Source organism: Heteronotia binoei, chromosome 9, assembly GCF_032191835.1.
Source record: "Heteronotia binoei isolate CCM8104 ecotype False Entrance Well chromosome 9, APGP_CSIRO_Hbin_v1, whole genome shotgun sequence".
NCBI lineage: Eukaryota > Metazoa > Chordata > Lepidosauria > Squamata > Gekkonidae > Heteronotia > Heteronotia binoei.
In genome coordinates, this window is record NC_083231.1 from 93,381,858 (window position 1) to 93,397,262 (window position 15,405).

The 15,405-nt window shown below is 43.0% G+C and overlaps 1 protein-coding gene across 1 annotated transcript in view; it reads left to right on the plus strand.

Annotated features, from left to right (window-relative positions):
• The window catches only part of TSPAN5 (tetraspanin 5), a 111,110-nt gene that overhangs the window by 86,912 nt on the left and 8,793 nt on the right, over window positions 1–15,405 (plus strand). The window contains exon 2 of the mRNA XM_060247041.1: window positions 4,697–4,747. Coding sequence (XP_060103024.1) covers window positions 4,697–4,747 — 51 coding nt within the window. The remainder of the gene's footprint in view (window positions 1–4,696; window positions 4,748–15,405) is intronic.

The window sequence follows — 15,405 nt, forward strand, 5'->3', positions numbered from 1 at the left end:
CTCGTTCCCTGAGGACCAGGAGCTCCTTGCATCGAGCACACACCCAAGACTTCTGTCCTTTGGGCAGATAGTCATACATGTGACACTCAGTGCAAAACACTGGAAAGCCCCCAACCCCCTGCTGGCATTCTATCTTCATGATATATATATATTAAAATATACAGTCCTCTTTAAATGCTGTTTAAGTGGCTCCCCTTCTGGGGGGTCAACTTACCTTACCTCAACTTACCTTATAGGGAACTTACCTTATAGAGAACAAGGAAATCAGGGATCTGGGTTCCTGGTCCTTAGAGAGCCCCTAGGCAAAGAGCCACAGGCCAAGAGCCCTTTAGCTCTCGCCCTCTCGCCCTTCGGCTCGCGCCAAAGGCTCGCGCCTTTGGCAAGGCGCAGCTTAAAATGCAAAGAGGGTGGAGTAGAGGCACTCCTCAGCAATCACTCTCAATCAGCAGCAATCACTCTTAATGTCTTTCACCCTTGGGCCAGTCAACCAAACAAAGAGCAGTCAACCAAACAAACAAAGAGCAGTTCCCCAGCTATCACACCTTAGAATTTTAGGCAGCCCCACAAACCTTAGAATGAAGTCCTTAGAATGAAGTCCTTCAAAACTCAGAAAACTCAGAAATTCTCAGCAATTTCTCTAGCTGTCTCAGCTAGCAGAGCTTCTCTGCTCCTCTCAGACCTCTGTGAGATGACACAGCAAACAACACAGAAGTTGGAGCTAAATCACTGCCATTCTACCATGCAGAGCAACATGTGAAATTGTCTGCTCCCTTGCTGAGACAGTTCCACATTTTCTTTGCAGTCTCCCTCATGCAGCCCTCCTCATTCGAAGGAGGTTGGATGCTGTAGCAGCACTCCCATAGGCCAGGTGTCAAAACAGCTTGGTCACTGTTTTAACTCTTGGGCAGAACAGCCTTCTGCCCACCACATCAGAAGAAATGAAAGTAAATAACCAGATTCAATCAGAAATTACAAGATATGCCTGAACTAGTTAAGGGGTAGGCTATGCCAGATACTGGCATCTGTAGTGATTTAGAAATGCAAGGTCCTTGTTACAATACTGCCACTGCACAAAGCTGCAAGATCCCTGTTAAGCCCAGTGGGCAAATTATCATTTGTTAATGAATTCTAACTCAGCAATTTCACAGTGGATTCTCCCTTTGAAGTTCCTTTGTAAGAGACCACTAACTTTCACATCAGCAGTGTAATGTCATGGAAGATTAAAATGTCCTCCCACTGCTTTGTCAACATTGTGGTACCGTATTTAATGCCGGGTTTATATTCTGTCATGTAGTGACTGACCTGTTTGTTCCTGCAGAAAAATGGTTAATGTATTGGAACACTTGGCAAAGCTTTTACTGTGGGCTTCCATTTTTTAATTGAGTCACAATATATAGAGAAAAAAATGTACTGATTTTTATGTGTGTATGTGTGGGTGCTGTAATTAAAATCTCGTTTTTCTCACCACATTTGCTAAGCAATTTTCATCCATATGTATTTTAGGCAAAGGCAACTGAGTCACAAGGATTTAATAAAACTTGATTAAGCAACCATAGTAAAATTAGAAAAATAATCCATATTAATTAGCTCTGTATGGAACAGTTTCTTGGCTGTTCTTTACAGACAATTATCTCAGATTGACTGAAAAACCAGACATTTATTTCAGATTGGCTGAATATCATATGCTTACATGTCAGACATAGTTGTCATACAATGTTCATAGCAGTAACCCTGAGAATGCCAGTGCTGGGTGACCACAATTGGTGAAAGCTTTGGCTTGTGTGCTATGTGGTATGGCTCCCCTGTGGTATCTTGTTGGCCATTGTACAAAATGGCCCATTGATCTGATCCTGCACAACTGCTGTTTGGTCCAAACACTGCTGATCTGGATTTTTACCACCTCTCATTTTTAGCTAGTTCAGACTTTCGTATCCAATTTTATAATGGAGTCCAGAATTCGGTTACTATATATTAACTGTTTTGTATTTTTGCTAGTGTAAATTGTTACACGAACATGTCAGTTACCAAATGATAGATGTCAAGCTTGGTGAAGTTAAACCTACCGTGTGTCAGCTATTACTTGAGCCGCATCTCAGCTGCAGAGTATTTTATATCATTTTGTGCAATGTTTACAGACCTGCTTGTCTGTGCATTCAAGCAGTCTCATGCTGGAAGTGCACCTTATGCTCATGCTACTTTAGCTCTCTAGAGATAGCATTTCATAAATTGAAATTAGTGTGCTCAAAGGGGGACTGGGCATGACCCCCCCTCCCCAAATCTACACACCATTTCTAGTTCAGAAACATGGATTCTCTGTGCATATATTCTACATACATGAAATATGTGCAGATTTCATGTATGTGAGCCTGATCATGATGGGTTGGGGCCAGTGCACTCCCTCTTTATGCATATTCGTTTCAAGGCACATAATGTTGGCTGTGGATGATTCCTTCAGTTGTTTAATCTGATGCTGGGTGTATGTGAGCAATGAGTAAGTATAAATGATTGAAATGAGACTTAGCTTTGATTTGCAGGTGTTTAGCATTACAGACATGCTGTGGATGCAGATGTCTACCAGAGCATATCATTTTGATGAGGAGCCTGTGTCTTGTTTGGAAAGAGCATAGGCATTGTCTGTTTTGGACCTGGAAGTTGGAACAGTGAGTTACTGGACCTTCAGTTCCGAAGTATTTCTGTTCCACTTGAATGTGTTTTTACTTTCCACAGACAAACATTCATAGGAACCTGTCAGCTCTTGCCTTGGCAAGTCTAGGAGCATGTAGATAATAGATTTGTTCCTCAAGGGTGATGATATATTTCTAGGTCAAGCTTGGTTGGGAGGCCTCCTAATTCTTCATTTGTTATCTGTAGACAGAAAGCAAGCCTACCCTTTCTATAATATGGGGAATAGGTACCTATTTTACAGGCTAATTTTATTGCTCTTGATAAATAGGCTTATGTAGCCCTTTACGGACAAGTTATTGTGAATCCGGATTTACTAATGCTTTGTGGTTTGAGGATGGAGCACAACTTTCTCCCATTAGGCATTGACTTCTCCATGTTTTCTTGATTCTTAATCTTCTCAGCGTTAGAGTCATTTCCCCCCCTAGTTATGTTACTTGCAGTGTCTCACAGAGGAGCAATATATATAAATGTATGTTATAGAAAAACAGAGTGTTTCCAATGCATCTTCCTTTTGCTACCCTTTTGTCACACCATGGAGAGTTCATCTTATAAATACGGACAAGCTTAGGGTAAAAAAAAAGAGAGAGAACTAAAGCAGATGTCACTTGCTCAGTTTTAAAGCAGCTTCTGTTTTTCTCACCAGTGAAATATACATATGTGTATATTTCTTTTCAAGCTTTTTGGCCATTGCTGAACTTGGAAACAATGCTCCGAGTGTTGGCCTTGTGGAAATGTAGTCTGTTAATGGATATAGTAACTAAAGTGAAATATACACTAAACATTACCTCAGAGTTTGAAGACACAACTTAAGTGCAGTGCAGAAACATGAGCCTTTGGCAAGGCTCCTGGAAAAGTTCATAACCCTGAGATTTGGCAAGCTTTCAGGAACCTACCTGGGCCAACTTGTTTAAGGAGAATTACATGGAAAAGACAGAGGGAGTTCTTTTCCACAAAGTCTGTCTACAAATGTGTGACAGCTTTTGAGTCAAGTTATTCAGAGTAGTGACATTATGAATTTTAAGTATATTGTTACTAATTCAATAAATATCCAATAAAGATGTGACATTTCTGTAAACCCTCTTTTCAGAAAACCCTGACAGTTATAGCAAAACAAATTATTGCCATAATTTAATCGGCAAACCTTGGACAAAAATATAGAGTGGGGTGACCTGCACTGCACTATTTTATTAATTCTTAGGACATAATAGCTGGATTCAGATATTGAAATAAGCTACATTTCCATTAAACTATGATACTTTCATTAAGTATGATGTTTGAATGCAGGCTGCCAAACAAACGGTGATTGATTCTAAACTGGGTTTTGAAACTTTGAGTTATACCTGGGTTGTTAACTGTACTTTGTACTAACTAGTTTGTCTTGTGACATTAAAATGCAGAAATCTCATTTCTTCGGTAGCACTGTCCTTCCCAGCCTCCTTCATACAGAGATGGTAGCAGGGAACAGAAGAAGAACCTAGCTACATCCAGTTATAGGTTATAGTTTCTCAGTAAGCCCTCCTTCTGCCTTATGTCCATATTCGCCCCTTCTACTGCAGCTCAACAAGGGATGTCACCTGAAGCTGGCCACCACCACAATAGGTCACAGATCCTGGATCTGAAGAGGAGACAGAGATGGGGAAATAGATGATATAAAATTATCCACACTGTGCTGTCTTTAATACTGCTAAAGGGGAATGCAAATTCCTTTTGACATGTAATTCTGTTCTTAATAAATGTCAAGGCTGAACAGAAGTTTGAATCCATCCTAGTCTGTCTGCTGCATCGCCTCAACTGCTGTTTGGATTTTTTATTTGGGTTTAGTCAGCCTTTTCTTACGTCCGGCTAACATTAGCATGAACTTTCCAATCAGGAGCCAAGCAAGGAGCCTTCTTGCAGCCACACAATTCCTGGCTGCTGTATTTTAGATGCGGACAACAGATAAGACCTCATAAACACAAAAATATATGTGAAGAGTTGCTATTCTTACCGCATTTTTTTCTTTCTCTTTCAGTTTCTGGGCATAGCATTCCTTGGAATTGGACTATGGGCCTGGAATGAAAAAGTAAGTAGAATCTAACAAGCTGCTGAACCAATTAAGTTCTAGACAGAACTGCTTCCTCCCTCATTTTGCCCAAAAGAATGGTTGCTGGAAATACTGCGTTGCCTAGCAGGTAGGGTTGACAACTCCAGCTTGGGAAATAAGTACTGGTGTTTTCTTCACATGGGCCTTATTGAACAATATCACTTGGAATTGAAGTTGCCAGGTCCTCCCTGGCCACCAGCAGAGAATGAGGTGGTAGGGTTGCCGCCACCAGGTTGGAGAACTCCTGGAGATTTGGGGATGGAGCCTGAAGAGGGCAAGGACTTCAGTGGGCTATGATGCCGCATCCTCCAAAACATCCATTTTATGCAGGGAAACTGCTCTTTGAAGTCTGGAGATGAGCTGTGATTCCAGGGGATCCCCAGTTCTCACATGCAGGTTGGCATCCCCACAGTAGTTGTGAGGCATGTGCATAGGCCCTGGGCATTAGGCAATTCAACTTTCATCAAAATGCTCCAGCAATTATTTCTTCATATGAAGAAGCATAGGACTTTTTTTCATTAATTAAAGATACGTACATGGAGCCTTTCTAGAGATTCACTCAAGACAGATCACAAAGTAAAAATACAAACAATAAAATCATAAAAACAACAAACAGGAAAAAATACCAGCACTAAAACAAGCCATGAATCAAAAAAGTAAAACCAGCATAAAACTATATCAGCCTAAAAAGTTTCCATGCAACAGCTCTTAGGATAGAAAACAGGTAATAAAAACAACCATTAAAAAGACGGAACCCTTCCGAATCAACACAAATGGACGGCTGTTCAAAGGACAGCAAAGACATCAGGTGAGCTTCACAGGTGAGACCCAGCTTGGTGTAGTAGTTAAGAATGGCAGACTCTGATCTGGAGAACTGGGCTTGATTTTCCATTCCTCCACATGCAGTCAACTGAGTGACTTTGGGACAGTCACAGTTCTCTCAGAACTCTCTCCTCCTCCTTAAAATAGGGGTGCATGCCTCGTCCCCCAAATAGGAGTACACTTAATTGTAAATCCTCCCCTTCTGAAGTGATTCAGTTCAGGAACAGTTTTTCCATGCAGTGAGCTATTTATCTACTTTGGAACCCCAAATTGTTTAATTGACCAGTAGTTTTTGCATATGTGAAGCTAGGATGGATTTGGTAAACTATCAATTTGTTTATAAGAGTCATGTAGTCAGACTAAGGTATAAAAGGTAGAGCAAGCAAATAATTATAACCTGCTATATATATTACACAAATAAATTCAATGCATTTGTCTTCTGGACTATAATTATAAGGAAGTTAAAGAGCTAATAAAGTTTGAACCTGATTCCAACCTAACGAGTCCATGATACACAGGGCTTTTTTTTAAAGCAGGAAGACGGTGTTGGGGGTGTGGCTTAATATGCAAATGAGTTCCTGCCAGGTTTTTCTTTTTAAAAAGCCTGTGTGAAACAATGGCAGTGTCCAGGGGTGTGGCCTAATATGCAAATGAGTGCCTGCTGGGCTTTTTCTACACAAAAAGCCCTGATGATACACAATATTCATCATCCTTTGAAGAACTAAGTCAGTAGCACTTCCAGTGAGATAGCTGTCTTGGAAAACAATTCATGAATAAGTCTTTCCAGTTCAAAATAAAATAGTGTTTTTGGAATGCCATCATCCATTTTCTTAGCACTGAAATAAGCTTGAAGCTTAGTGCCATTTTACTCTTCTGTTCTTTTATGATGAGAGTGTGTAGATTTTTTTTGAGGTAGCACTCTAAAAATACCTTTAATCTGTGTCCCAAACTAAATTGCAAATGAACTTTGGCAAAAGTACAGTTTAAAGTAGATCTTCATACAGACATGGATCATTCTCTATTTGAAATGTGTGTATCTAGTTAAATTTAATAGCAAGAAAGTGAACAACTTTCTTTCTTCCTGCTAGCACAAAAGTAGAAATTTGCATAGTGTTATATAGTTTTAACAAGACAGATGGGGGGAAAAAAGCAGGCACAGCCCTTTAATGTTGCATTTTGCCAGCCAAAAGGGGTTTAATTCCCCTGAAGTCCCTCCTGAGCTGTTCAGTGTTTTGACATGACTTGAGAAGAGAAATTCAAGCGAAACAAAATAAAATCATTTAAGAGGGTAAATCACGTATATTTCTCTGCAGCCATTAGGGGAGGCCATAGAACTGGCCTGTCAGGCGGTTAAAAGAATGGGCTTGACGGCCAGTCAGCTGGGTCAAAAGAGAAGCTGAAAAATTAGCATCCTAAACTGTGAACCTGAAAAGGGTTCTGTGAGAAACATGGAGGCCATCAGCCCAGTGGGTACAATGAACCAGACAGGACTTTTTCTCCCATCGCAGCATTTGTCTTTTTCGTTTCACTTTTTTCTCAGACCTCTAGGAGGAGGTTGGGTCTTTGTGAGAAATTGGCCAATGAACAGTTTCCAGGAAATGAAGGCTTAATATTTTACTAGTGCCATTTGTAACTTTAAAGATGTAAAACGGAATAAAAAACTAACCAGCCAAAGCATACACTTCTTTGTCTCTAGAATGCCAATAGGCATCATATTATAAACTGAAGTGATGGGAGATCAATTCTATCGCAAGGTATTTATCTGTGTTAAGACATGGGTTGTCAAAACAGCCTCCTTTGCTAGATGTGTAATTTCTCAAGCTCTTAAAATAAAAATAGCAGTTTGATACCATTTTGTGTTGATAGCTGCATGCTTGACTTCTGCATGTAGACCTATCAATCTTCCCCTTCCTCTGTCTTGCAGCAGCATATACAAGTCCTTTCTGGGAGACTTTATTCTTCCCCCATCACGAAATGTTTTGCTGCTGCTCTTTGCAGGAAGGAAGTTTGTTGGTGGAAGAAGCTCATATCAGCTATGGAATATAGATTCTGTATCTAATACTGTTTGGTAATAGATGATGGTCTGTGAAATGCTTGCATTCTGCTTCTAAGCCTGCAGAACCAAGAGCCAGGTAACTTGCTTTTGGAGCTGTCTCTGAAATTATTTCTGTGTTCAGCAACTTTAGCCTGAAATTTCCTCATTCTGTTCGGAGACAGAGAAATGCAAGTGTGAATGGGAAGTGGGTGTACAGCCGAATTAATAACTAGGCTGAAGATCAAGGATCCGCTCACCCTCAGCCCCGAAACAGCCTGTCCTGTACCATCTTGATATGCATGATATGTGTTGTCAACATCTCTTTGTAGTCAGCTTCTTCCTTCACCCCTCCACAGCTGGTGCTGTGTGATAAGGGAAGCGACCTTGATATAGCCAAGATAGTTGATGCCGAGAACATCTAGTACTGGGCCAGAACTGGGTGCACTCACATTTGGAAAATAAATGGGAAGGCTACAAGAAGTGAAGACAAGCAAAGGAGGCCAAAGGCATGTTGATATCACCTGCCCTACAAAAGAGAAGATCCAGCCTTGCAGAGGGGCAACTGGATGATGAGCACCCCATCGCTCCCTCCCAGTCAGGGCTGACCAACCTAAATTTGGGTGACCGTACAGAGTGAACAAGATTAGTTTAGGTTGCATAAATGTTTATAAAGTTTTTATTTTATTTCGAAAGGATCCTTTCCTGGAAATCTCTATCTGCCCATTGATGGATATGAAGCCCAGGGGCCCAAAGCTGTGCTCCAGGGTCTGATCAGCTCTGATGTATGAGGAGTCAAAGGGCTGCAGGTGCAGTTTTGTACCTAGAGATGTCAGCCTCCAGGTGGGACCTGAGGATACCCCAGAATTATGGCTAATCTTCAGACTACTGAGACCAGATCCCTGGAGAAAACTGAGGCTTTGGAGGGTGGACTCTGTGGACTCATTGAGGTCTCTGTCCTCCCTAGGCTCCAGCCCCAGATCTCCAGGAATCTCCCAACCTGGATCTGGCAACCCTATTTGTAACTAACAGAAACACAGAGCAGGTTTTCCAAGGTGATAGATCAGATCTTCGTGTCAAAAAAGGGAGCAAACGAGACCATTTCTAGAAATGATGTGTAGTTAGCAGTGTTAGTTTGTAGACCAGAGTTCTCCAACATGGTGCCCCTGGGTGCTATAGTGCCCACAGGGACTTCCCCAGACATCCACTGTGTGCTTCAAGAAAGTAGGCGGCACCATTGTGAAGGCAGGACCACTGACTGGTTGCCTTCATATAAATAAAATATTTTTTTCACTGTGGTAGTCTTTTGTGTGTGTCTGTGTGTGTTCTTCCCTCCCCTTTCCCTTCTTAGTCACCTTCCCTCTGTTTGTATTTTATTATCCCTTTTACCCACTGATCATTGTCATCTTCTGTGTGAGTGTTATACCTTTTGAGCTTCATCTGTGTGTGTATGCTTATGTTCTGCATCCCCTTTCTTGTATGTGTATGTATACTTGGCTTGACCTCTTGTGGCAGCCATTTTGTAATAGTACCTGCTGCTCTGCCTCAAATTAAAAATGCTAGAAGGCGGTATTACATAGTAACATTTTCCTTTAAAAACACAAGGAAAGTGTAGCTGGTTCCTTGTGTCAGTTCCTGTGCCTTCTCTCCAAACACATTTTCACTTGTTTAATCCCTCCCTTTCTGTTTATATAGGACAATATCTATGAGGCTGACCCACCTTTATCCTTCTGGCAATCCTGTGAGTTTAGGTTAGGTTGAAATGCAGTGACATGCCCAAGGCCACCTTGTCAGCTTTGTGACTAAGTTGGGATTTGAAGCACTTGTGCTAAACTTTGCTGGCAGCAGCAAGCTTTTCCTGCTATACTGTCAACAGAAGTATACTAGCTGTGGGGAGCTGAAATGAGCCTTTGTTTGGAAGGGGTAAAGGATGTTCCAGGACCTTATAAGTGGATGCTGTGTTGGTTGAGTGGGAAAGGTTGTGTTTTAACTGTCAGTAGAAAAGAGAGGGAGAATGAAAGCTGCTTATTAAAAACCAACATGTCATTGTAGTTCAATTTGTTTTCAGACTCTACATATGTTTATTAGTTAGGGTTCACTGGTTGTACAAATACTTGAGAAAGTCCATCCATTATGAAGCAAAGAGACAGACCTACCACTCCAGAGAGCTGTATTTTGAGCTTTCTTCTGCTGAGATCTCTTCCCCCCACCTCACCCCCAAGAATTGTTTTCCGCTTGTGATGAATTGTGGTTTCCTTGAATTTCTGTAAAATGTGTAAGGAAGGGGAAAGTGTGCAAACTTCAAGGAAACAACATAGTAGCTAGAATTGAGGTAATAAATCCCTTCTAGGTATGAATCTTTACCAACTGAGTATGAACCTTCTAAAACTGCATTTTCATCATGCCCCGTGAGGTGTAATGTTGATCTTCTATGTGTTTTGTCCCATGACCTTAGGCCCACTGTGCGCTCATGGTTTAATGTGTGCCTCAGAATGAGTTTTCTAAACTTCCCTCAAGATTTTAAAAACATGACAGCCCTTTCTTTCTCAGTCCCTCAGATCTGTTATGATAACTTCGGAAAAGGGTACATTTGCTTGTACGGAAGCCCAACTTGCAGGTTTGCCATCTCTGACAATCCCTTCCAATTCTTGTGCACAGTGGAATCTGTGCATCAAACTTAAGTCTTCTTTCTGCCTATTTATACAAATAGGCTTGTGTTACCTCATTAAATCTTTTATTTTTCTACTGGAGGTGTGCATGCTTGTTCTGCTAGCAAACCTCAAAACTTACTGTTCTGGTGATGTTTTTTGGTACTTTAAATACTGAATGAGTGGTTCCTGGCTCCTGCCAAAAGCATTGCAACAGTGAAGAATGAAGCAACAGTAAGAGCAATCATCCTTTTTTTGACAAATTGTAGACAAAATTAGATTTATAACAAATATCATACTCTGTGTTTTCCCCCCAATGGGAACTCATAGGGGCGTACGTTGTTCTCCTCTCCTCTGTTTTATGTCACAAATGTCATGTGACGTAGATCTGGTTGTGGGTGTGTGAATGGACCAAGGTCAGCAAGCTTCCACTGTAGATGGATGTACTGAATATGGTTCTTCTTAATCCCAGTCTGACATTGCACCACACTGGTTTTGACAGCTAGGGTTTCCAAACTCCAGGCAGTATCTGGAGATCTCCCACTATTACAGTTGATCTCCAGATGACCAAGATCAGTTCCCCTGAAGAAAATTACTGCTTTGGAAGGCGGACTCCGTGGCATTATACCCTGTTGAGGTCCATCCCTTCCTCTCCCCAAACCCTTCCCTCCTCAGAATGTACCCCCAAAATCTCCAAGTATTTCCAATCCAGAGCTGGCAACCCTATTGATAGCTCAGAATGCTTCTTCACTTTGTAAATGAGGAGATATCCCCCCCCCCCCCGGTCTTATGTTGTCATCCTTCCCAACATCGACCCCAAACACCTCACATTGTTCTCCTGTCCTCCATTTTATCCTCACAACAAAAACCTCTGTGAAGTATGTTAAACTGGGGGGCTATGACTGGTCCAAGATCACCCAACAAGCTTCTGTGGAAGACTGAAGGTTTGAAGCTGAGTCTCTTAGATCCTAGTCAGACTAACTACTACACCACACTGGCTTTAATAGGAGCAGGACAGTTGTTAAGTCTGTGTTGATAGCTCTGTGAGAATTGGACTGACAAGTAGTAAGTGCTTAACTAGGCTCTCTTGCCTTTGGAGGGGTGTATGGAAGCTTAAAACATTGCTTCAAAGAGTGGTGTGAAAACTGTCCTTGTTGAGGTGAAAGACATGGTAGGAAGCACAAATGCAAAACTGGTTGCTCAGTGTCACCTCTTGGTGTTCTGGTAACTTTTATTGTAGCTGATGGAGCCAAAGGAAACTTCCCAGCTTCTTGTCAAAACGTATTCAAGATATCCTCTTAGGTTTGCCACATGTGGAATGTTATCCTTTTTTGTTTTTAAAAGCATAGGCTGGATCGCAGGATTTCACCCATTTTAGATGTGACCGTATGAAATTAGCTTGGCAAGCTTTTGCATCCCTTGTTGTGTTATGCTTCCCTCCCCTATTTCCTGGGTTTCCTCCCTGGCACCTCCTGTAGCCAATTTTAATAGAGACTGACTCAGGGGTGCATGTGGAGGTCACAGAGGTCCCCTGCAGGTCTCTCCTCTTGTAACTTTTGTGAAGGGTGGAGGAATATTGCCAGCAGCTGAGCTGGAGCTCAGCCATGGAACACATGTGCACACTTCTCCTCTCTTGAGGGGGAATGCAGCATTTCCCTGGGATAAAGCCAAAGCAAGGGGAGGGACAGAGCGGGAGTTGTTGACTGCGTACTTCTATAGAAGGTTCTCTCTTCTCCCTCCCCACCCCCCCACTGCTATGACTTGGCAAACAAATTATTTGAAAGTTGTAGCTTTGCATACAGTGCAATATAAACACAATTTGGAAGAAACTGAATTCCCTTTTTTTATATTATCGCTAAGAGAACAGTAATGTTTGATTATATATTGTTGTATCGAAACTGAATGGGAGTGCTGGAAAGTATGTCCAGCTGCTAAGCTGGTCCAAGCCTGAAATCCTATTAAAATTAACATATTTGGCAGGCAGGTAGAATAGCAGAAAGTTTTATTGTTCCTCTCCAAGCGAGGATTAACCCACCGTTTCCTTTCCCAACATGACTTCTCTCTCTCGCACTGAAGAACATTAAAGAAGGCTCTCCCTTCCCAAGCTGTAGTCCCCAGTGTTGAACTGAACATGTGCAGAGTGCCTTGATTTTTTTTTTTTATCACATTTTGTTTGCACCTATTCTCTTTGAATTAAGAATCTGGACTTCCATTGCACCAGCAGCAGCCGTTTCCCAATGAGAACAGCAGATACAGTTTCCATAGTGATGAGTTCATCTTTCTCCTCTGCCTTCCTTGGCTGGCCTCTCTCTTCCCTTTCCTCTGGGTTTGGACTAAAAGCATAGCAAGTACTGGAGGAGCAGCCCTGAGCTGCTGAAGCCCCAAAGCTCTTGGTCAGCTTCTCAAAGACGCAGTCAGGAGACAGAAGAGCCACAGAGCTCAGAGCCGAGACTGCTGGTTCAGGGAAGCCGTTGGGACCAGAAGTAGGGTGACCTACTGCTGCTGTTGTTTCCATGCTGGTACTTAGACATAATGCATCTGATTGTTGAAATGGTCTTGTTCTGCAGCAGTACAGAAGGACAATTTCATGAATGGAGTATAAATTGTGTGACCGTCTGAGAGAAACCCAGAGCTAAGCAGGGGTTATTATTAAACTCCTTGCCTTTGTGTCCTTGGCCTGTTCCCAGTTAAAGCATGGAAAAACTCATCAAAATAATCATAATCTTTGGTTGCTTCCACATTAGTTACATATCCAGACTGGATGGGGTTTTATTTCCCAATTAAGATGCAGTTTAGGAGAAGGGAGTGGATTAAAAGACCCCTATTTTAAGGCAAGAGACGTTCATAGGTGGTTTGCCATTACTTGCCTCTGTGTAGCTACCCTTGGTGGTCTCCCATTTAAATGCTAATCAGGTTGAACCCTGCTTCACTTTTGATATCTGATGAGACTGGGTAGGGATGAGCATGAACCGGGAAAATGGAGGTTCATCCCAGTTTGTGCTTCATGGGGTCTCACAAACCATGAATTTTCCTGTTCACCCAATTGGTTCATTTCATGAGGCTTATGATGCAGTAGAAAACCCCCCACCTGTGGGCAAGAGATGCCAAACTCATAATGAGTCTCCAGCTGACTCCCCTCTACCTGCCTTCCAAGTTTGGGGAGGATTGGCTATGAGGGGCAAGTAGTGTCCCCCAAAGCAGGTGCCCCCAGGAAAGTCCTGTCTGGGAAAATAACAGCTTCAGGTTCAGGAGTATGTCAAACACCCCCCCCCCCCCGCAAAGTAGAGGCATCTAACTCACAGACCTCTCAGGGATGCATCTCTGCCTGCCTTCCAAGTTTGGTGAGGATTGGTTGGGGGGGGGGGGACAGTGAGTATTGCTTTACTCCTCATTGCAGACATTTGTTGCTGCAGACAGGCAATCCTTCTCCTTGGACCCTGGTGATAGGGTTTTGGAGGGTGGCCCACCACACTCCCTCTCGGACCTGGGAGGTGTTCCACCTCATTGTGGAGATGGATTCTGGGGGTGGCCAACCCTTCCCCTTGGACCGAGGAGGTGGTCATTCACCTGCTTCCTGTAGATGGAGAAACTTTGGGTGCAGTCAGATGAACTCACGTACAAGTGAATGTTTGATGAGGTGGATATTTGCATAAGTGGAGGTCCGTGAAGTAGGTGTTGTGCTATGAGGTACATCTTGGTTGTGCTATGAGGTAGATCTTAGTTCATGAGATGGGTGTTGTGCTATGAGGCAGGTATTGGTCCACTAGGTGTGAGGTGGGTGTTATGCTATGAAGTGGATGTTGTTTGGGTTGTGTGTTGGTCCTGCCCACCCCCACCTGGTAGAGGCAGGTGTGTGAACTCAGTCAGTGAGGACATGGAATTCTTATCTACAACCACAATGTCCTCAGTGAGGGAAGCAAACTGGAGATATGTGGATGGGGGGGGGGGAGGATGAAAGTGCTAATTCTTGGGGGGTGGTAGTAATAATAAAGAGAACGCTGTGGGGGGGGAGGCCGGGTGTGCCTATTCTTGGGGGGGCGGGACATATATGGTGAAGAGTTGTATGTGGATGAGGGGAGGCTGGAAGCGCCAGTTCTTTGTGGGACACAACTAGTGAGGAGGCAGACATGGGTGGGGGAGGCTGGAAGTTGACTGTTCTTGGTGAGACTCAACTTGTGAGGAGGAGGTGTTCACAAATCTCAGTGAGGGGGAGTGTGGTGGAGCAACCCTTGAGTGTGAGGGAGAAAGGCCTTTTAATGTGGAAACATAGCCCTGGGTGACTGTTGCCTCAACCAGAATCCATCTTCCCAACAGGGTGGTTATGGGGAGGCAGGAAACAATGATTCTTGGTGGGACACAAGTCCTGAGGAGGCAGACATGGACAGGGGAGGTTGGAAGCGACAATTCTTGGGGGGGCACAACTTGTGAGGAGACAGATGTGGATGGAGGAGACTGGAAGCGGCAATTCTTGGTGGGACACAACTCATTATGAGGCAGACAAGAACAGGGTAAGGCTGGAACTGACAATTCTTGAGGGACAGATATAGTGAAGAGACATATGTGGACTTGGGAGGGGGGAGGCTGGAAGCACCGACTCTTCGGAGGGACAGTAATCGTGAAATGATGGATGTAGGGGGAGGTGGGAAGTGCATTCTTGGTTTACTCCTGGCCTGTCACAGCTCCCATCACATGCCCTTTTCCTGGCTGTGGCAAGAGAAAGAGAAAGGAAGAAGGAAACTGGATGTCTTTGGAGATTACTGCCTTCTGTAGGGAAAATATTTGGAAATAGCCAAAAGGCCTCACTGCAAATGTGAGCCAGTCAATGTTGTTAGAGATGGACTTGTCAAAAGCTAATTGAACATGCTTATATACTAATAGGGATGCTTAAACGTTGAGCAATTACTTAGAGTTGGGAAAGATTTAAATGACTACTTGATACAGTGCAGGATAATATGACAAGAACTGCAGATTCCTCTATAGTCCTTACAAGACACCCTAGTGTTCATCAATAACAGCCAACTTCATGGGGGATGCAGTTTGGGGGAGAACAAGGTTCTTTGCTTCATTCTTACGACAGCATAGAAGCAGCATGGATAAGGTACATGTCGACTCCCAGGCAAGGTTTGTGGCACTTC